The 24,061-nt window shown below is 39.0% G+C and overlaps 1 protein-coding gene across 18 annotated transcripts in view; it reads left to right on the top strand.

The window, feature by feature from the left end:
* The window catches only part of ADGRL3 (adhesion G protein-coupled receptor L3), an 868,573-nt gene that overhangs the window by 775,970 nt on the left and 68,542 nt on the right, over nucleotides 1-24,061 (top strand). For all 18 annotated transcript variants that reach the window (XM_051819791.3, XM_051819792.3, XM_089302717.1 and 15 more), the window contains 4 exons: nucleotides 292-501; nucleotides 3,856-4,076; nucleotides 20,107-20,173; nucleotides 22,795-22,886. In XM_051819791.3, the coding sequence (XP_051675751.3) occupies nucleotides 292-501; nucleotides 3,856-4,076; nucleotides 20,107-20,173; nucleotides 22,795-22,886 (590 nt within the window). The remainder of the gene's footprint in view (nucleotides 1-291; nucleotides 502-3,855; nucleotides 4,077-20,106; nucleotides 20,174-22,794; nucleotides 22,887-24,061) is intronic.

Genomic DNA, 24,061 nt, shown 5'->3' with positions numbered 1-24,061 from the left:
AATTAGTCTAAAAAAGTGGTATAGTTTAAAAAAAAAACAATTTTCCTTGAAATATTTGACCAGAATTAAGTTGACCTGCCTCAGTATTTATATGCAACATATTGACATCCCTGAATTTGCAGTGACTCGTGCATCAGAGAGCAGGTTAAACACTAGTAATTTATTTTATTCATGTGGATGTGGAGGATGTTTGGTACTCTATTAAAGTCACGTTTCCAGAATCTAGGCCCTTAGGAGACTTTGCAATTTGTTAGGCGTGATTGCAACTTACGGTTTTTCTGTTGTTTGCAGCACAGTGATGCAGTTCATGACCTTCTTCTGGATGTGATCACGTGGGTTGGAATTTTGCTGTCCCTTGTTTGTCTCCTGATTTGCATCTTCACATTTTGCTTTTTCCGCGGGCTCCAGAGTGACCGTAACACCATCCACAAGAACCTCTGCATTAGCCTCTTTGTAGCAGAGCTGCTCTTCCTGATTGGAATTAACCGGACTGACCAACCAGTAAGCCGTCTACATTTATACTAGTAAAGAGTTTCTCCACTTGCAGAGGCCCGCCACTTCCGGTGCTGGAGTACTTGTGTTTGCGAGCATCCTTACTTCTAGTTGTCTATGATACAGTTTTTCAGATCTGACTACGCTTTCTATGTCCTATGTCCTATTGTCATATAGAAGCAATGAATGTTATACATGAAGTATACATTTCTTTTTTTAATAGATTTCTATTTTAGAGACGTCTTTGATTAACCCACAACTTGAGCAAAAAAATACAGAGATGTCCCATATAACCTTTGCCGCTACATATGTATACCTCCTCCATTGTCAACATTGTCAACACCCCCCTTGGAGTGATATATTTGTGACAGTTGGTAAACCTGTGCAGACTGTCATTATCCACCAAACTTCATACATTAGAGTTCACTCTTAGTGTTATATATTTTGTGAGTGTGGACAAATGTGTAATGGCATTTATCTGTTCTTATCACACAGAGTATTTTCACGGCCCTGGAAATCCTCCAAACCCATGGCCACTGTGGCCACTGTGGTGTTTTTTTTGTTTTGTTTTTGTTTTTTTTTTTGTTTTTTTTGTTTTTTTTTTTTTTTTTATTGTCTCTGAGGTGCCTTTTTTCCCCACTTAGTAGTATGCGTTTGTTTCCTCTACATCATTTTGCGATCTGATGATTCATTTTTTTTAGCATTGAATAATATTCCACTGTCTGATGCACCACAGTTTATTTCTCCATTCGTCTACTAAAGGACATCTTTCTTGCATCCAAGCTTTGGTGCTTATAAACAAAGCTGCTATAAACATGTATGCAGAGTTTTGTGCAGATACAAGTTTTTATCCTTTGGTAAATACCAACGAGTGTGATTGCTGGACTGCATGGTAGTGAACTATCTTCCATTCCCACCAGCAATGAAAGTGATGGACATTTCTTTAGAAATTGTTTCATAAACTTGTCTCTTGGAAGAATTGCATATTTTCACTGTTTTTTCCCCTCATTCTTTTAAACCATAGAGCTAAATATTGGGGAAAGTTTAGTAATATCATTTATGAAGTGAAGGAATCTTTTTTAATAGATAGTAGTAGTTTCTTTTAGTTTTATACCTTACCTTTATAAACAGTTGATATTATCTTAAAATATGAATGTATGGAATAAGGTTTTCTAAATGACCTATTTTGGAGAACAGTAGAATCTGTAGGTCATTTTTACTATATATATAAACTCTACCAAAGTTTGATACTTTTATATTTGCTTGGTTTCTGTCCACCCCTTTGAGTTCCAGCCTCACTCTTCACTAATGCTTACATTTAGTCCTATCAAGGGTGAGAGGAAGAGAGAAAGGGGAAGAAAAAGAAGGAAAAAACAGGAACAATATTATCCAACTATTGTTGGTAAAACCAAGCAGAAAATAAGTCTTCAAATAAGTTTGTAGAGAATGCAATTAAAAGATAAATTTATTTTGGTGCAAAAACATTTTGAAATCCATGTATACAAGGAGTTCCATGAATGTTCATGGAAAATGTATATTATGGAAAAACTATGAATTTAAAATTTTGTGCATCAAAATAAACTGACTTTCTTATTCCGTTTTCCTTGAACTTCTAGAAGTACCCTTATGTGAATAGGAGACATAACTAATATATTGCACAGATTTTATGCCCACTTATAATTTTTATGAGGTCCTTTGTGTTTACTTAAGATTTATGTGCATTGTGCAAGTTTGCTGTCATGACTAAAACTTCAAAAGAAACAAAAATTTCTATTTTTTTCCCAAATAACTCAGAGCTTAATAAACCATTCATTTACTCCATACTGTTTTCTGGTATGTGTCCATATGTATGGAGTGCTTTATAATAAAAATGCAGTTGGATTCATGTTTGTAATTATACACTCATGGTTAATGGCTGCAAAAGATACAATTATGATGATTATATTTTAATTGGTTATTATATACTAATGTGACAGCTTTCCCCACAAATGCATACGAATGAATAAGCAATCAAAGTACATGTTTCTTTTCCCCAAAAAGTAAAGCCTATGATAACCAAAATTAATAGTTGAAGTTCTGACTCTAGCAAGCAATAAATGGAAAATTATGTTGTTTTCCAAAAAGATACTATTTTATTCTCTTGTTAACCTGCAGTTCAGATGCTGTGTAGTTTCTTTTCATTTAGAAACTGTATTCTTATTTTTATTTCCTGGTGTTACGTATGCTAAGATGAACTCCACCAAACATTGCATACTGCACAAAACCCATGTCTGACGAGGAACATATGGAATAATGATTGATATGAAAAACGTGCGTAGAATAGAGCGCAAACCCCTCTTCACTCGTGGTGCTAGTTAGGTGCCCTCTCCCACAGGCCTCATATAAGTGTTGATTAGGACCTGATTTCTTTCCAGCCTCTCAGGCACTGTATGTCCTCCTGTCTCTCTCATGGCCATCACTGTAACCCACTAAACTGACCTACCCCTTGCCTCATTTCTTAGGGCTCATACACATCAGTGATTCATACTACTCTTATCATTTCTGTACGTTTATTGAGCTTTTCTAGTAAAAGCTGTAGATTTTAGTCAAAACGTCTTGAAAAAAACAGAGAATCCCAAGGAGCGTTTCAGGAACCGGCAACAGGAAATTAATAGATGGTCAGCTGAAACTTGCAATGATTAGAGAGTATTCAGAAATAAATACCGAATGTCTGTTTTGACCAAGCTTGCGTGAACCGAAATTTAGGACAGTGACCAAAAACAATTCAGAGAAATAAAGCACTTCTGGAATAGTAGATCCATGTTTGCTTCTGATCATCATAAACTTTCCAATATGACCTTAAATCTTTCTGAAACAAGGCAGGGAAGAAATAATTAGTTACTAGTAATTAATACTCTCACCATAGAAGACTGCAATTAATGATATTATTTAATTTTAAGAGCTTTTATTCCCCCTGGCTTTAATGTTTCTCTCTCATGTATTATTAAAGAACTTAAGATGTTAGTACACACATTACCATGGCCAAGAGAAAAATTCCCAAGATCTATTTAAACATCCTTAGACTACCCTCAGTAATCATTACCCACAAGCTCTTACTACGGTTTTTTTCTGAAGTTTTTTTTTTTCTTTACTCTAATGCCATGCTGTCATCCATCAGCTGTTATTAATGTTAAATGCAGTTTTCCAAGATAAGCTACATTTGATTAGTTTTCCATCTCCCTATTTTAGGAATCTTATCTAGATTATTCTTCCACGGACCTGTTTTGTCGCTGCAGTCTTGACACATGTTTGTTTTAGTCTCGTGGCTGTTGACAGATGGCCTGTGTGGTAGTCGTTGACTGGATCCTTTGTTCCTCTTCCTAGATTGCCTGTGCTGTGTTTGCTGCACTCTTACACTTCTTCTTTTTGGCTGCCTTCACCTGGATGTTTCTGGAAGGAGTGCAGCTCTACATCATGCTGGTGGAGGTTTTCGAGAGCGAGCATTCTCGGCGGAAATACTTTTACCTGGTCGGCTATGGCATGCCCGCTCTCATCGTGGCTGTGTCTGCAGCCGTAGACTACAGGAGCTATGGAACAGATAAAGTGTAAGTTATTGCTGGCTTGCTTTGCTTTTCCTCCACTTAAGTCTAGTTGAAATAAAGGCGTTGGATTTTCTTGGAAGCTAAGGCCTTTGTATTACCTCCCAGCAGCAGACGAATGCACAAGAGAGGCAATGGGTATAACTCCCGCCACGGTTGTGCCGCCTGTTATGACATGAAAAGTAATGTGATCAGAAGATGCGAACACAGAACCTAATGAGGGATCATTTTGAAAGATGAGATCTTAAGCATGTCTTTTGTGAGAAGAATCACATTTCTGGAACAGAGAGAAAATATATTTGATTTGTATTGAACATAAGGAAGCTGGATGAAATGAGTCCTGGGGGGCAGAAAGTAGAAGACTACATACAAAATTAGGAAAACCTTGATTTAGTATTGTCCTTTGAATTTACCAATTCCATGGCATCAGTTTTAAAGATGTGAAAACCGAGGAGCAGATAAATGAATTGCCTTTGCCTCTGAAGCTGGGCAGTGACAAGTGTGATAAGCCAAATCGGCTGTGTTTCCAATCAGCTTGGATCTTATTTTCTAAAGACTAAAATGCTTGGGGGCCAGCGCCGTGGCTCACTTGGTTAATCCTCCACCTGTGGCGCCGGCATCCCCTTTGGGTGCCGGGTTCTAGTCCCGGTTGCTCCTCTTCCAGTCCAGCTCTCTGCTGTGGCCCGGGAAGGCAGTGGAGGATGGCCCAGGTGCTTGGGCCCCTGCACCCACATGGAAGACCAGGAGGAAGCACCTGGCTCCTGGCTTCGGATTGGCACAGTGTGCTGGCTGTAGCGGCCATTTGGGGGGGTGAACCAAAGGAAGGAAGACCTTTCTTTCTCTCTCTCTCTCACTGTCTAACTCTGCCTAATTAAAAAAAAAAGTTTAAAATGCTGTATTTTTTGAGATGTGAAGGAAGGAACAGGGAATGTAAATTTTGACATAGAACTTCTCCATCAAATGGGAGAGACTAACTTCTGGTGAGTGAGTAGGTGAGGTCACAGGGAGAAGACTGGAGAATTGAAGAGCTTTGAAATGAGCACTATGGAAAATGTGTTCAGGAGCCAATTAGACATTAGTAGAAAGATCTCCAAGTAGCAGTGAAGTCTCAGATGAGTTAGATAATACCAATTTGTGCAGAAGTTAGTAAGCCAAATTTCCTAACTTCCCACCAGTACTCAGCAGCCTGAACATGCTGGCAGGAAAGCAGTTTGCTTCCCAGCAGTGAGGATGCATAAGGAGCAATGACAGGAGAGGATACCAGTTACTGGGAGCATCGTTTCAACTGCATAGGTCGTTGGGCTAGGGCACCAATAGTGCAATTAAAAGAAAACCGTCCAATTTCTGGGGTTTTCTCCCCTTGAGTACAGTGACAGGCTATATGCAGCCATCTGTCTAAATGTAACTCCTAATTATTTTTAAATCTAACCTTTGTGAATTGTAGTAAAATCTGAGTTCACTCTGTGGGTCCCAGTGACAACTGTAGAACAGATGAGGATTAGGAAAAAACAGTACCTGAAGGCACCTCAAAGGCATTTTAGGTCAGAGGCATACAATTGAGCGAGGTATTTTTCATTTTTAAGTAACTTATTTATTGATATCATTTGCACACCATGAAATTCTTTCCCATAAAGTTGCACTTCAGTTGCATTTCATGTGTTCACAATGTTATGCACTCACCCCCACCATCAAATTTGAGAATATTTTCAAAAGAGGGCCATTAGCAGTCATTTCCCCTGGATCACAGGATTTTATGTTTTTTCTAAGATTTTTCTTTTATTTGAAACGCAGAGTGACAGAGAAAGACGGAGAGAGAGACACACAGAAGGAGAGAGAGAGATCTTCCTTCTACTGATTCACTCCCCAAATGGCCACAAGGCCAGAGTTAGGCCAGGCTGAAGCTAGGAGCTTCTTCCTGGTCTCCCACATGGATGCAGGGGCCCAAGCACTTGGGCCATGTTCAGCTGCTTTCCCAGGCGCATTATCTGGGAACTGGATTGGCAGTGAAGCAGCTGGGACTTGAACCAGTGCCCACATGGATGCCAGGGTCACAGGCAGTGACTTTACCCACTATACCCCAGTGCCAGCCTAGGATTTTGCGTTTTTATGGTGATGCACTTTCCCACTCAGAGATTGAGTTGACTGGTTGAATTATCTGTGACTTTATACTAGTTCAAATGCTGTTCTTAAGCATTCAGTTTTGCTCTCTTACAGTTCCTTTTATTTTTGACAGTGATTTTTTTTCTCCATATGTATTTGCAAATCTTCCTGTGACTCAACTGACTTGACTTGTTTGCTTTGGTTTTAGTCATTTCTTTTGAAACAGATGTCATTTTCTGGATAGTAGAAATCTGTCTTTTCTTAGAATCAATAATATGTACTCTCTTGTGACTTTGTTAAAGCTTTGGCCATCGTTGCTTTAATTTCCTGCACCATGACTGGAAGCTCTCATTACTGATGTTATTACTGTGTGGGAATACAGGCTAATTTATTTCCCAGGCACTGAGTTAAAACAAGCCTTAATAGTTCAGTTTTGCAATTATGATTTTCCCCAACACAAAGAGAGGCAAAACAGATGCAGACAAAAGGGAGGATATATGAAAGAGGAAGAGAAAGGGATAAGGAAAATTTCATTATAGTTCTATCACAGATGGGCGTAAAGCATTTTAGTATCTTATTTGTACAAGTTAAATGGATTGTCCACAGTGAGGCTTTCAGAATACGTGGAAAAAGTATTTAACGTCTACTTTTTTGGGAATTCATTCAACTGATTCAATACCTGAGTAATAGGTGTTGCAAAGGGAACCATTCTTCCTTCACAGAGTAGCTGAAGTGAATGGATCATGTTTCCATTGGGGCTTCTTCAAAGCATCTTCCGAAGAAAAATGCAAGCAATGAATCTTGACATAACTTGGGTAATTTCTGAATGTAGAATTATAGATCTTGGTCCTTATCAAATCTATCATCATTATTCCAATTTATGTATCTGAGTGCTTGTATTTTATTTCATATGATATTTTGTACTTTCTGCACACCACCTGACCCTTCTCTTCATGTAACTTTGCCATCTTGTTTTAACTTTTATTTATTTGAGAGACAGAGAGGGAATGAGTGAATGAGCACCTCCATCCAGTGGTTTACTCCTGCCTGCAATGGCCCGGAGCCAGGAACTCAATTCAGCTCTTCCATTTGGGTGGCCAGAACCCAATTACTTGGATCATCACCCCTACAGCCCCCACCCCACCAAGGCTTTGCATTAGCAGGAAGCTGAATTCAGGATCCAGAACCAGGATTCAAACCCAGGCACTCTGATATGGACTTAGGCATCTTACCCATTAGGCCAAATTTGTTTTCTACTGTTACATTCCTTGGAATTTGCATTGCTTTTTTAAGGTATACATATTTATAGTCCCCAGTTTAAGATAAATTGGAATTAGCTGGCCGGCGCCATGGCTCACTAGGCTAATCCTCCGCCTTGCGGCGCTAGCACACCAGGTTCTAGTCCCGGTCGGGGCGCTGGATTCTGTCCCGGTTGCCCCTCTTCCAGGCCAGCTCTCTGCTGTGGCCCGGGAGTGCAGTGGACGATGCCCCAAGTCCTTGGGCCCTGCACCCCATGGGAGACCAGGAGAAGTACCTGGCTCCTGCCATCGGATCAGTGCAGTGCGCCAGCCGCAGCGCCAGCTGCGGCGGTCATTGGAGGGTGAACCAACGGCAAAGTAAGACCTTTCTCTCTCTCTCTCTCTCTCACTGTCCACTCTACCTGTAAAAAAAAAAATTGGAATTAGCCATAATTTAGAGAAGTAATATTAGCCACTTTCTATTTTTTTAAATTTTTATTCATTTGTTTGAGAGCGAGGAAGAAAGAGAAGCTCCTGTGTATTGCTTCACTCGCTGAATGCCTGCAACAGACAGAACTAAGGCCAGGACCTGAGATCTTAGAGGCCTGGTAAATGGGTGGCAGGAACCTAAGTACCTGAGCTGTCATCACTGCCTCTGAGGGCCTGTGTTAGCAGGAAGCCCGAGTCAGGAACTGGAGCCAGGTACCGAACCAATGTGGGATAAGGGTATCCAGACCAATGTTCCAGCTGGTAGACTAACACTCAATATAGCAAATGCTTACAACTTAGAAGAGTTTTTTCACTTATTTTTGGGAACTTTAGGACTTTTAATTTTTTTACCCCTCAGTTTCACTAACCTAAGTGAATATGCTTACTGTAATACAAATAGACATTTCTCCATTTGCTCTTCTCTCAATGTGTCTGTTTCATTGTACTGACAATGAAGTTGTATTTCTGAAACCTTTAATAATAGTAATAATAGCTTACATTTCTAAAAAGTAGAAAATCTTACCAATGGTAAGAGATAAAGTAATTGTTTCTGTAGTTACACAAATGCTATTTTTATACAGGTAACAGTAACTTTCACATTCCATCTGCCTGATGGTTCATGTTTTTCTGTGAAGTGTTATCAGAGCTGTTGAACTTATTATGTATGAAACACATACACACAAAGTGTACATAATTTGATTTTAAGAAGTTGCTTAGTTTTCCATCAATTTATGATGCTTGTGAGACAGTCATTTTCAGATGTTTGCTTAATGAAATCTTTTTGTCTGTATTTTGTTTTCAAGATTGCACCTAGACTAATATTTATTTATTTATTTTTCTTTTTTCATTTTTCTTTCAACTTTTATTTAATAAATATAAATTTCCAAAGTACAATTTTTGGATTATAATGGCTTTTCCCCCCATAATCTCCCTCCCACCCACAACCATCCCATCTCCCACTACCTCTCCCATTCCATTCTTCATCAAGATTCATTTTCAATTATCTTTATATACAGAAGATCAACTTAGTATATACTAAGTAAAGATTTCAACAGTTTGCACCCACACAGGCACACAACGTATACAGTACTGTTTGAGTAGTAGTTTTACCATTTATTCCATAGCACAACACATTAAGGGCAGAAGTCTTACATGGGGAGTAGGTGCACAGTGACTCACATTGTTGATTTAACAATTGACACTCTTATTTATGACATCAGTAATCACCTGAGGCTCTTGCCATGAGCTGCCAAGGCTATGGAAGCCTTAGATTAATATTTAATCATTACTACCAGACATTTTCAAAATCCATTTAAAAGACTAATAGTCATTTTTTTTTAAATCTCAACTAGTAGACCACAGATCTAAATTGCACTGTTAATATTAGGCTCCTATTTCCATTTTATCTCTGCTTTTGTATTTTCCCTCATCTCTCATACTGTTATCCATATGAGCATTCAGTGAATCTTTGCAGTGTGGCACTGTCAGAATATAGTTACAGCAAGACTGGCATTGGCTGAACAACAATCCAAACAGAACTGATTTAGAAATTCAGTGGTAAATACTTTCATTTTATAATAATGAAACTAAACATCTCATGGAAACAGAAAGCATTGCAGTATTACCAAAAATGCCAACTGCTAGAACAGTTAATTTTCATTTATAAAAAGTCACATTGATAGTTTATAGCATTTTCCTCACATCCACAACTGAAAAAGCAGTGTTGCCATCATGGCGGATTGGAAGAAGGTGACACAGGAAAGGGGCCAAGCCCAGAGAACAGTGTAAAACATAAAATCTGGTCTGAAAAATTGATAAGGGGATCCTGAAAGACGTGGATTAAAACATGAATATTTCTATTCAATCAGCAAAACATCTTAAAGTACTAGAATAGCCAAGCTCGTAAAAATAATTGGAATCAAACTTTATGATCTGAAAATTGTTATAAATCACCTACTAAATCTTACGTTAGTCTTCCTACCTCACTAGTTCAAGAGTAGCTCTAAAAGACATAATCTATCTTCCCTGTGTAGTTAAAGACCCCCAGATTTCTTTATTTTCATTTCATCATCTAACCACCACAAGCATTGGGGTAGAAAAGTGATTATTGATTTTTTTTTAAAAAATTCACACTATAATATTATTCCAGAAAGAGCTTACTCAAGGAACATTGAACTTGATGATAGTATCTGTGTGTTATATGCACAGATTTACTTTATATGTTTGCTCATAATTTCTAAGCACTTTAACCCATTCATATGAAATCCTGTAATGACTCATTTGGAGTATTTCTCTAAACTACTATTATATGACATAAAGCACTTTAACTTATTCTGTTTTATTGACATGAAGCATCTGCCTTATTAGGTACACTATCAGTAGATGTGTTTGACTATGGCTTCACTAGTGGGGAATGGTGCAAATAATGAAGTATTTTCATTGATAGATCAAGGTAATCATTCAATATGTATATAAGGAGTATGTGTGCATATTTATATATTATTTTAGTAAATTAAAGAACATGTTTTGTGTACATGTGCATTGAAAACTGAAAGTTTATTGTGTAATCTTTGGCTCACCTAAGAACACTATTATATATATTATCATCATATTTAAGAATTGATAGAGATTATCATAATATTTAAGAATTCTGGTTTCAGCATAAATTTTTCTATGAAGGAGTTAGTCACAACAGAGCTATATCAGAGATCATAAGGACTACTGCCCGGTTACCATCAAAATGCAATAAGAGGCCAGATCTGTAGCACAGTGAGCTAAGCCATGGCTTATAGTGCCGGCATCCTAAATGGGCTCCAATTTGAGTCCCAGCTGCTGCACTTCCAATCCAGCTCCCTGCTAATGCACCTGGGAAAGCAGCAGAGGATGGCCCAAGTGCTTGGGCCCCTGTACTCATGTGGGAGACATTGAAGAAGCTCCTGGATCCTGGCTTTGGCCTGACCCAGCCCCCGTCATTGTGACCATTTGAGGAGTGAACCAGCAGATAAAAGATCTATTTCTCTCTCTCCTCTCTCTGTAACTCTGCCTTTCAAATAAATAATCTTTTTTTATTTTTATTTTTTTAACTTTTATTTAGTAAATATAATTTTCCAAAGTACAGTTTATGGATTACAATGGCTATTTCCCCCCATAACTTCCCTCCCACCCGCAACCCTCCCATCTCCCACTCCCTCTCCCATTCCATTCACATCAAGATTCATTTTCAATTATCTTTATATACAGAAGGTCGATTTAGTATATATTAAGTAAAGATTTCATCAGTTTGCACCCACACAGAACATAAAGTGTAAAATACTCTTTCAGTACTAGTTATAGCATTACTTCACATTGGACAACACATTAAGGACAGAGATCCCACATGAGGAGTGAGTACACAGTGACTCCTGTTGTTGACTTAACAATTTGACACTCTTGTTTATGGCGTCAGTAATCTCCCTAGGCTCTAGTCATGAGTTGCCAAGGCTATGGAAGCCTCTTGAGTTCTCTGACTTTGATCTTATTTAGACAAGGTCCTAGTCAAAGTGGAAGTTCTCTCTTCCTTTCAGAGAAAGGTACCTCCTCCTTTGATGGCCCATTCTTTCTACTGGGATCTCACTCTCACTCGCAGAGATCTTTCATTTAGGTGTTTGTGTTGTTGTTGTTGTTGTTTTGGTGTTTTTTTTGTTTGTTTGTTTTTTGTTTTTTTGGCCAGAGTGTCTTGGCTTTCCATGCCTAAAATACTCTCATGGGCTCTTCACCCAGATCTGAATGCCTTAAGGGCTGATTCTGGATTCTGAGGCCAGAGTGCTATTTAGGACATCTGCCATTCTATGAGTCTGCTGTGTATCCCGCTTCCCATGATGGATCGTTCTCTCCCTTTTTGATTCTATTAGTTAGTATTAGCAGACACTAGTCTTGTTTGTATGATGCAATGAGATGTTGCATGTAAATTCATGTGTTGGACTCGAGTTTTATTTGAACGCAAAAGTATGATAACTTTTACAGCTACTGTTAGAGATATAGATCTATACTCTAGGCAGAAGTAGCTGTAATATTTCACTCTGAGGAATTTATGGGGAGTGTGATAAGAGTTATAGAGGCATTATGTTGGGGCTAGCATTATGAGACAGTGAGTTAAACCTCCCATATGGTATCCCATATGAGTACCTGTTTGAGTCCCAGCTGTTCCACTTCCAATCCAGCTCCCTGCTGGTGGCCTGGGAAAGCAGCAGAAGATGGCCCAAGTACTTGGGTTTCTGCCCCCCATCTGGGAGACCCAGAAGAAGTTCCTGGCTCCTGGCTTCAGCCTGGCTTTTACCCCTGACCTTTGCAGCCACTTGGAGGAGTGAACCATCAGATAGAGGATCTCTCTCTCTCTCTCTTTTCTTCTCTCATCTTTCTCTGTAATGCTTTCAAATAAATTAACAAGCAAATCTTTTTTGTTTAAAGATTCACTCCCCAAATTGTCTGCAATGGCCAGAGCTGCACTGATTCTAAGCCAGGAGCCAGGAGCCTCTTCCGGGTCTCCCATGTGGGTGCAGGGGCCCAAGGACTTGGGGCCATCTTCCATTGTTTTCCCAGGCCACAACAGAGAGCTGGATCAGAAGTAGAGCAGCCAGGTCTTTAACCGGCGCCCATATGGGATGCCGACACTGCAGGTGGTGGCTTCACCCACTACACCACAGCTCCAGTCCCATAAATAAATCTTTAAAATAACTAAATAAAAATTGAATAATGTATCCATTTAATAATTTTTATTTCATTTTATCTGAAAGGCAGAGAAAGAGATGGACAGAGAAAAAGAGATCTTCTTTCCACTGATTCATTTCCCTAGTGCCCACAGCAGCTAGGGCAGGGCTAGGCTAAAGCCAGGAGCCTGGACTTCAGTCTTCAACTCCCAAAGTAGAAGGGACCCAACTTCTTTTTTTTAATATTTATTTTTATTTATTTGAAAGAGTTACACAGAGAGAGAAGGAGAGGCAGAGAGAGAGAGAGAGAGAGGTTTCCATTGCTTGTTCCCTCCCCAGATGACTGCGTTGGCCGGAGCTGTGCCAATCTGAAGCCAGGAAACTGGAGCTTCTTCTGGGTCTCCCACATGGGTGCAGGGACCAAAGGACTTGGGCCATCTTCTGCTTTCCCACACCATAGCAGAGAGCTGGATCAGAAGTGGAGCAGCTGGGACTCAAACCGGCACCCATATGGGAAGCCGGAGCTGCAGACAGCAGCCGGGCCCAGGCCCCAATTTCTTGAGCTGTCACCTGCTACCTCCCAAGAAACATATTAGCAGGAAGCTGGTATTGGGAGCTGGACTCAAACTCAGGCCCTCTGACATTGGATACAAGTGTACTAAGAGGCATCTTAACTGTTACAGCAAACAAGTACCCTGAACTGTGGCCTCTAAATAAATGGTTTATGATACATAAATTAAATTGCAATTGAGTTACTTAGAGATACTAAAACTTTTGCTTGAGACATGTCTCAGTAATTTGTATGTTACCCACAACATTTGTATTTCCTATCTACCCATTGAGAATTTATAAATTAATTGACAGTTTTACCAATTTTGCTTCTTTTGGAGAAACCGTGAGTACCCACAGGGATTTGGAGTCAGACTAGAATAGAATTCAGACTCAACTGCTTATCAACTGCATGGCTATGGGCAAGCTGCTTTGGTTTGAGTTTTACTTTCTTAATATGTAAAATAAGAAATATTTACAAAATAGTTGCAAGACGACTCTGGTGTTTGAAATGGTATGTCTGTATATGTGCAAGTACACATGTGTATGAGGGTGCTTCATGAAAAAACAGACTATGAAAAAATTGTGCATTTCAACCTTTTTTTGCCACCAAAATAAACTTATCTTTTATTCTATTTTCTACAAACTTTGCTTTGAAAGATTTATTTATGTATTTGAAAGGCAAAGTTACAGAGAGATGGAGAGAGACAGAGAGAAGAGGGATATTTTCCATCTTCTGGTTTACTCCCCATATGATAGCAATGGCCCCAGGGCTAGTTCAGGCCAAAGCCAAGAGCTGGAAGCTTCAACTGGGTCTCCCACAAAAATGGCAGGGGTCCATGTAGTCCATCTTCCTTCACTTTCCCAGGTGCATTAGCAGGAAATTGGATCAGAAGAAGAATGGCTGGGAACAGAACCAGCGCCCTGTGGGATGCCAGTCGTGCAGGCAGCGGTTTAACCTGATGTGTCACAATGCTGGCCCTTTCCACATACTTTCTGTAGTGCCCTCTTATGTGCATTTGTATGCACATTTATGTATATATTATACAAAGTGGCATATATTTATTAAATCAGAAATATTATTACTGGTACTATGATTTGGCTGAAACAAATGAATACACATTTTATGATTAGTGTTATTTTTTAATATAAAATAAATTGTATTGGGGCCGGCACTATGGTGTAGTGGGTTAAGCTGCTGCCTGCAGTGCTGACATCCCATATGGTTGCTGGTTCGACACTCAGCTGCTCCACTTCCAATCCAGCTCTCTGCTATGGCCTGGGAAAGCAGTAGAAGACAGCCTAAGTCCTTGGGCCCCTGCACCTGCGTGGAGACCTGGAAGAAGCTCCTGGCTCCTGGCTTTGGATCAGCACAGCTCAGGCTGTTGCGGCCAACTGGGGAGTGAACCATCAGATGGAAGACCTCTCTCTCTCTCTCTCTCTCTGCCACTCTTTCTCCCTCTGTATAACTCTGACTTTCAAATCAATAAATATTTTTTTAAAATAAAATAAATTGTATTAAAAGCATCTATTATTTTTTCAGATTTTTTTTTTATTTGAAAGGCAGAGTTACAGAGAGGCAGAGTCAGAAAAAGAGAGAGAAAGAGAGAGAGAAAAAGAGAGAAGTCTTCCAAATGCTGGTTTACTCCCCAAATGGCCACAAAAGCCAGAGCTGAGCTGATCCGAGTCCAGGAGCCAGGAGCTTCTTCCAGGTCTCCCCCAAGGTACAGGGGCCCAAGGACTTGGGCCATCTTCTACTGCTTTCCCAGGCCTTAGCAGAGAGTGGGATCAGAAGTGGAGCAGCTGGGACTTGAACGGCACACATATGGGATGCCAGCACTGCAGGCAGCAGCTATGCCACAGTCTGGAACAAAAAGCATCCATTTATTAGATTAGTGTTTCTAATTCTTATGCTATCACTTTGTATCGATGCAAGTAAGATAGACCCACAGGAATTACTCCAATATTTAGTTGTGTTAAATTATAATAGATAGTGCTATTCATACATGTGTAGTCCATCATAGGAGTGTAAGATATATGATGCTGGTGATATAGTAAAGTTCTTTTTTAAAAAGAATAAAAGGTTGGGAACATAAGGACAACATATGCTATATTTCATACATTAGAGCTTGTTTTTAATTCTAAGAACCAGAACTGTGGCTGTATAAATAAGTGTTAGTCTTGCCTAACACTGATGTCACCACATTCCTGTATTATTGTGGCGACCTGTCCAATTTATATACTCGGTCACAAAGTATTTAAAGACGATTTGGTTTATGAGTGTGCCGTGATGGAAAGCACACTTAAAAAACTTTAACAAATGTACAATGCAATAAATTTAGAACTAAATTTATTACAATTGATGTATCTGTCCCTTTCCTGTTTTGTTCCTTCTTTCCTTCCTTCTTTTTATTATTTTTTCCTCATTCTCCTGACATTGTATATGGTATAAGCCATATATAACCATATAGCTGGTACAAATATAGAGATATCTGCATCTGTAAAAGAGCAAGGAGCTTATATAGTTGAGAAACCCTCATGACCAACCTGATGTAATTGAGCCGGGTAAATTGCATGGTCTGACGGTAGCCAAGATTGTTACTGTTTACATTTAATATAAAGGAAACTTGAGTCTATGATTTAACATCCTGTAGGAAATGAAGTAAACAGCAGAGCTAAAGTCTGTTACTTCAAAAAACTTGGATAGTCACATGTCTACTTTCATAAGAGTAAATGAAACGAACAGCGCAGTCTCCCAAAGCATCTTAATGGCACTGCACATGTGTGCTGACTCAGATGAAGGCACTACACTGTGGCCCTGTTGTTAGTGTTCTCAGATATTGTAAGGTGTACATTTTAGGTGACATGAGTGTATGTTGGTTATTTACCCATATCATTTTCTACCCTTGATCTTAACCAAAGGTCAAGAAGTGCTGGCCATATTATTTTCTAAATACAGAACCATGACTTTCCAAAATGACAGACGATAAAATGAAGAGGAGTAGTTTAGCAATGGAAGAGGATAAACTTTGGTCATCGGGGTTTGTGTTATCTAGTATTGTGAAATTACTATCATCTGCTTTGAGAAATTATTTTCTTTTTTTCTGAATAATCCTGAAGGTGGTTGGTACTAGTTGGAACGGTAATTGACATTTCTGTGAAGATATCGACACTTTTATGATTAATTTGTAATGATGTTTTCACATTTTGGAAGAGAAAACTTCTGAAGAAGAGTAACAGTTTATCCTTGTAGTTTAGCACTAGCTTTGTAAAATTTTAAATAATTATTTATACTTGAGAAGCAGAGACAGAGAGAGATGGAGATGGAGATGAAAGGAGAGAGAGAAAAAAAATACTCTCGTTTATTGGTTTATTCCCCAGATACCTGCAATGATCAGGGCTGGGTCAGGCCAAAGCCAGGAGCCCAGAACTCAATCCAGGTCTCTTACATTAGTGGCAGGGACCCAACTTCTTGCAACATCACCTGTTGTACACTGGCAGGAAACTAGAGTCAGAAACAGATCTGCACCTTGACTTGAAGAATGCCAGTATAAGGTGTAGGTGTGTGCAAACCATCAGCTTAACCTCTAGGCCAAATGCCTACTTCTAACACAATTTTTAAAGTGCTGAAACCAGTAGCATATTTATTCAGTAAAACATTTAACTTTTTTTTGACAGGCAGAGGTAGACAATGAGAGAGAGAAAGAGACAGAGAGAAAGGTCTTCCTTTTTCCGTTGGTTCACCCCCCTGAAATGGCCGCTATGGCTGGCACACTGCGCCAATCCAAAGCCAGGAGCCAGGTGCTTTCTCCTGGTCTCCCATGTGGGTGCAGGGCCCAAGGACTTGGGCCATCCTCCACTGCACTCCCTGGCCACAACAGAGAGCTGGCCTGGAAGAGGAGCAACCGGGACAGAATCTGGCGCCCCAACCGAGACTAGAACCGGGGTGCTGGCACCGCAGGCAGAGGATTAGCCAAGTGAGCCGTGGCGCTGGCCAAAATGCTTAATTTTGTAAAGATTTATATATTTATTTGAAAGAGTTACAGAGAGGTGCATATATATACAGAGAGAGAGAGAGAGAGAGAGAGAGAGAGAGAGAGAAATCTTCCATCCGATGGTTCACTCTGCAATGGCCGGAGCTATGCCAATCTGAAGCCAGGAGCCAGGAGCTTCTTCCAGGTCTCCCCCAAGGTACAGGGGCCCAAGGACTTGGGCCATCTTCCGCTGCTTTCCCAGGCCATAGCAGAGAGCTGGATAGGAAGTGGAGCAGCCGGGGCACGAATCAGCGCCCATATGGGATGCTGGCACTGCAGGTGGCAGCATCACCCAGTACGCCATAGTGCCAGCCCCATCAGTAAAACTTTATCATGTATAAATATATGTAGCTTTTATTATTTGAAAAAATAAGCTACAAAAGAAATTTTCAATGATTTATTTGTATTAAATAAATGAGAAAAAGGACAAGTCAGAGTTTGTAATATTTGAAGCCCTGTTTTGAATTCCAGAATATATATATATATTGCTTCAAATGGTTTTAGTATGACTTCAAATATACATGTAATGTAGTCATAATGCACTTGTTCTTTAACAATAAATCATGTCTTTTTTGCACTACTTCTTTAAACATAATGTATAGATTATATATATTTAGTTTATATTTTATACATATTTTATATATATCAAGATATTTGAGGTATTTTAAAAATTTAAGCCTAGTCTACCAAAATTACAAATATCACAAATGAAATATTTCTTGGTAGATGAAGGCAACATTCAAATAAATGAAACTCTTCTTTAGCAGATCTATATGTCCATCTGCAAATTGTACTTAAGTATGCTTTATGCAGTAAATGGTGCTTCTTGTATCTTTAGTGTCAATAATTCATCCCAATCTCCCCTCAACCACTGATTTTGCATTGTATCCAAATGACGTTGAGGAGTCAGATTTTTGAAGCTCTGTGTGCCCAGGCATGCATGTATACACTGACATAATACTCTTCTCCAACTTAAACCAGGGAAATGTGCATGTGTGTCAGCACATGCACGGTGAACTAAAGCAAGAATCATGTGCATTTTTAAGGTAGCTAATTTGGAAGAGAGGAAAGGCAGAAAGCTTAGAGAAAGCCAGCATGTAGCCAAAAACAACAGCAGGTGTGGCCATATGGCAATCAAATTAGAAACGGGATTCTTGCCACACAGCCTTCCAGAAGATGGGAGAGCTGGCTGGCCCCCCTGAAGGGATAACTGACTTAGGACGTTTTCAGGGTTTCCGTATTGCTTCTTTCACTCTTCAGTTTTCAAAGGGAATTTAAGTCTCTTGTACCAAACCAACATTGAAGAGTTTTCTTAAAGAATAAAATAATTTCTAATTTCATTTTCATGTTTAAAGATCACCCATTGAACGTCCTATTTTCAAATGAAGGATCTGCTAAATGGAGACAACTTTAAAAAAAGAAAATTAAAGCTTTGTAAAGCTAACATTGAATGACTTTTTTTTATTTTAGTGAAACATTTGATGAGATCATTTAAAACTTAAAATTACTTTAGGCCAAGATGATTGCAGAAAAGAAAAAAACAACATAATCAAAATCACTGCTCTCACCACACGGACATTAAGACTGTTAGCATTTTGATACATAAACAGTCAATAATTATTCAAATAAAACATAACTAAAGCACATTTGTTGCATTTTTAGTCTTTTCTCATGTGAGAGGCAACCATTAACCTGAGTTTGGTGATTTTTTTCTCCTATTAAAAAAATTACATATATGAATGCATTCATCAAAACATAAAATACTGTTTTGGTGTAAGGATTTTGACATGTGTGCATGTGTATGTAACATCCAATTGTTTAATGCATATAGATGGCGTAGATTCCCTAGCTCATCTTTTCATTCAACTTCATTTTATTTCGAACTATACTATTGACATATGCAGATCTTTCGCCTTTCTAACTGCTTTATAACATTTCAAACTATGAATAGAAAATATTTTATTTATTCCTTTATTGATAGATATTATAAATTCCTTCCTTTCTTGCATTCTACTATTGCCTAGGTTTATTAGGTAAAATGTTTGTAGTCACAGAATTATTGAAGCCCTTATGATTTGCAGGTTTAGACCATGCAACAAACAATCATGAATATTTACCACTGGAAATTTGTTTTAATTGTGCCTCAAATACAGCCAACTGGCAAATAATTTAAGATATTGTTTTTAACATCAAATGTAATTTGTTCAAAATTTACATTAATCTTTCTCATCAGTAGTCACTTCCATTTTGTCTTCCTGTCATCCTGAAGAATGAAATGTAATTTCCCAGAGGTTTCAAGAATTGGGGGAGTATTAAATGTGGCTGAAATTAAGTGATTAATAATTTACTTCTGGGTCATGAATCAACTTCATGGGATGCTAAGGATCATTTGCAACCCCAGAAGTACGAGCAGTAACAATGCACTTTTTAAGACTCAAGAACTCTCAAAGCTTGGCTGCCCAACCTAATTAAACTTCAATCTTCTGATACCAAATTTATTTCTTCTTTGTACTGAATTCCTCAGATCTTCTTGACAGGAAAATGTCACTTTGCCTGACAGCTGAAAGACAGGTTATGTAGCACCATAATTGGAGAGAAAAGGATAGCTTAAAGCTACTTGAATTAATAGCTATGTGTATGGCTTTTCTTCCTTCCTTCCCTTCTTTTTTTAACGGTTTCTATGACAGACACAGAAGGCCTTAGCAAATAGGCCCAGTGCCATTTTTCCCTGCTTCCTCCAGGGGTAATTATCTTACTCCATCAATAGTGCTGTCAGAAATTGGGCACATAATTCAGCATTTAAATGAACAAGCAATGTAATATTTCCTGTCTCCCAGTGGAATGCTTTGCAGCTCACATTCCTCTCTGTCACTCGCTCACTCTTGATGTATGTCCCATACCCAGTCCTTGACTGCCTTCTCTCCCTTGTGTTTCATTGCAGATGTTGGCTCCGACTTGACACCTACTTCATTTGGAGTTTTATAGGACCCGCGACCTTGATAATTATGGTAAGAACTCCTAATTAACTGTGTGTTTTTCAGGTCAAGAAATAAAACTTTTGCTATCCCTGCACTGACTATCTTTAATTTACATAGGTTAATTCGGGGAAAGCATGTACATATTTGACCCTACATAACTCAGGCAATTAGACACTCATTATAGTCTACTTATATTTTGTAAAATAGTTCATCAAAGCCAGTGGGAGAAGAAAACATGCATTTGCAAGACTTTATGCAATGTAGAGCAACTCAGTAGTCCAATCCAACATAATCCATTTGGTTTTATAAAAAAAAAAATATTTGAACAGTGATGGCTTTAACTTTGACATCAGTTTATTTCCATCCTTTTTCATTTGGATAACTTGAATGGGAAACAGACAAGACTGGGAAAAGTGTGAAAACACCAGACTGTTCCTTACACCTTGTACAGTTCCTATATAAATCTTGAAAAGTGCAAAATTTAGAAGACTTCCACTTGAGAATGGCAAAACCAGATTGGGCATGCATTCTGGAATTGTGCTTCGCTTTCCAGTGGAGGCTGCATAACTCCCTGATTTCAAGTAGGAACTACTTAATCCTAGTTTAGATAAAATTGTCAGTATCTCTGTTTACAAAAGCACAGAATTGCTGTCCTTGTTTGAATAAAATGTTAACCCCCAGACTTTGAATAAAACACAGGTCAGTAATTTCTTCTCTGAAGTTATTGGGGCTCGTGTATTTTGGAAATCTGAAATTTTTCAGTCTTTGGAAAGGCAACATGATACATTTACATTTTACACGTTGTATAGTATGCCTACGGAGCACTAGGCATTTGCCCCGAATCAAACTCATTAACCAGGATGTGATCATGGTAGAGACTCATAGCACTGTGACTGAACACAGCTTTATTTCAACAGAAAAAATAATGGGAAAATGTAAGAGCAAATAGAATAAAGCCCATGGATGAGTTTATGTCTATACTTTTTTTTACCACATAATGGATTTTTTTTTTTACTTTCACTTTTCCCAGGTTTTGGATTTGGGAATGAATGATAAAGCATTGTGTGCCTCTCTTATTAAGATCATTTCAATACAGTTTTTTTGTTTTTGTTTGTTTTTTACAATTTATTTATTTGAAAGTCAGAGTTGCAGAGACAGAGGGAGAAATAGACAGAGATCTTCCATCTGTTGGTTCATTCTCCAAATGGCCACAACAGCCAGGGCTGTGCCAGGCCAAAACCAGGAGTTTCTTCCAGGTCTCCCACGTGGGTGGCAGGAGCTCAAGCACGTGGGCCATCTTCAACTGTTTTCCCAGGTGCATTAGCAGGGAGCTGGATTGGAAGTTGAGCAGCTGGGATTCAAACCACTCTCATATTGGTGGACTAGCTGGAGCTGGGCCAGTCCAAAGCCAGAAGCTACTTTAGGGTCTCCCACATGGATGCAGGGGCCCAAGCACTTGGGCCATCTTTGGCTGCTTTCCCATACACATTAGCAGGGAGCTGGATCAAAAGTGGAGCAGCTGAGTCTTTAACCAGGGCCCATATGGGATGCTGGCATTGCAGGCAGTGGCTCAACCCATTACATAACAATATTGACCCTGTAACTTTTTTTCCTTAGCATTTACTTTTGTATATGAAAGAGTTATAGGGAGTAAGGAAGAGAGAGACACAAGAAATAAATAGATCTCCCATCCACTGGTTCACTCTTGAGATGTCGACTGGAACCCAGGAACCAGGAGCTTCTTCCAGATCTCCCACATGGGTGACAGGGGCCAAGCACTTGGGTCATGTTCCACTGCTCTCCCAGGTACATTAGCAGGAAGCTGGATTGGAAAGTTGAGCAGCCAGGGCTCAAACCACACCCATATTGGATGCCAGTGTTACAGGCAGCAGCTTTACCCACTACGCCTCAAAGCCAGCCCCTCATTGCAGCTTTAAAGTGGGTGGTCATAGTTTGTACCCATGATGAACCGTGGAATGTTCAAACCATTCAAGTGGTAAATTCACTCTGTAGGTTTTCTGCACAGTTTACATGTATGTTATATAAGGAATTTACATTGGAGCCTTTTGCTTTGTTTTGTTTAAAATCTTGTGCTTTTCCTGCTTCCAGGGATTAAACAGTACAATTGAGGGTTCCCTTTACTTTAATCCTTTGTTGTAGCATCATAATTTAACCACATTTTATCACCTTTTGGAATTGGCTATTCAGAGAATAATTTTTGTATCTGTGTGTTTGTAATGTAGGATTTGAACATGTATCCCTAAATAATAAACGTGGAGCTGTGTTCAGAGTGTAGAAGCAGGAACACACTCCAAATAATCATTAGTTGTTTTCTCTGATTGTTTAGGTTTGGTTTTCAGTTTTCTAAAATGTACACTGGGCTTTGATTGCTTTCATGATTTTCCCCAGCACCATTGCAACAGCTGCAGATTGTGTGTTAGTGTGTGTTTGGCTTCGTAGTGCTTTGTAACTCAAGGGTATCCCAAGTCAATAAACTGGCTTCTTGCCTTTACTAAAATACTAATCTATGATCCAATTCTTTTGTAAGTGCAGAGAGAACAAATTTCCCAGAACAATTCATCTGCAACAGAATAGACTTGCTTTGCTTCCATTCCAGTTATGCTAAGTAACACTACCTTTTTGCTTTCCAGCTTAATGTGATCTTCCTTGGGATTGCTTTGTATAAAATGTTTCATCATACTGCCATACTGAAGCCTGAATCTGGCTGTCTTGATAATATCAAGTAAGTAGTTTTTATTTTTATTTTCTACAGGTCGCCTTACATTTGTTTTCTAAACTTTATTGTATCAAATCTTATGACAAAATGATAAAGGACATCAGTGTATTATCATTGCAGAATAAGATCATTTATCAACCATTGAGGTAACTTGATTTGTTTGCAAACAAGTGAAAGGAAATTCAATCTTCAAAGATACTTTATTCCCTAAAAGCCCAAATTAAAATAGAAGTTTCTCATGTCTATATTCACTTTGTCCTGAAAACTAATATAGAGTTGCTGGAGCGACTGTGTCACTTCCTCCCCCTCCTTTGCCTCCACCAGCCCCACCCGTATCTCCCGCCATGAGAGCAATGTGACCAGGCCAGATCGTGGTACCTACAGATCCCGGAAGGGATAGTTTACACCTAAGGGAAGGAACTCTGAAGCATGGAGGCATTCTATAGGAGCTCTCCTGTCCTGTGGAGAGACAGAGACCTCCCCAGTGCTAAGCAGTGTGCTTTGTCTTTACTTTAAATGCTTAGGGCAGGAAGTGTTTCAGATTTTGAAGTTTTTTCAGATCTTCAAATATTTACATAGACTTTACCAGTTGAACGTCCCTAATTCAAAAATCTGAAATCTGAAATGCTCTGAAATCCAAAGCTTTTGGGACTTTGATGTGATTCTCCAAAAGTTTCATGTTTTGAAACTTTTCAAATTAGGGGTGCTCAGCCTGTGCCTTGGAGGGAATATCCAGCTCTCAGTTGGTTAAAATATTAGCAGAGGTTCCCACGTGGTAAATCTCTGGCAGTGCTTCTCCAGTGAGCCACCTTTTTCACCTTTCAAAGTTTGTTCTTTAACCAGATTCCATTTTCCTATGTTCAGAAAGGCCTAACCTGGCAGAGAGAAAAAAATAGTCACATTACTTTTCAGCACTAGTAATGCTTCCTTTACACACACACACACACACACACACACAGAGATTTTACATTTTCTGAAAATAATAGTGGAGACCCTTGGTAAAACCAAAAAAGTTGTTTACCATGACATTTGAAAATGATAGTAATGTTGAGATGCATGTTAGTCAATATATACGACACATAACATTACATTTTCATGCAAGTTGCCAATGTTAACTTGACTAAATGTGTTTTTTTAATGTTCTTCTAGAAGTTTCATGAGATCACATGTGCTATGGATGT

The sequence above is a fragment of the Oryctolagus cuniculus genome, chromosome 8, assembly GCF_051225735.1.
Source record: "Oryctolagus cuniculus isolate XC-2025 breed Fujian yellow rabbit chromosome 8, ASM5122573v1, whole genome shotgun sequence".
In the NCBI taxonomy this organism is placed as follows: Eukaryota; Metazoa; Chordata; class Mammalia; order Lagomorpha; family Leporidae; genus Oryctolagus; species Oryctolagus cuniculus.
The sequence above is the reverse complement of the archived record's forward strand: the minus strand, read 5'-3'. Positions and strand labels throughout refer to the sequence as shown.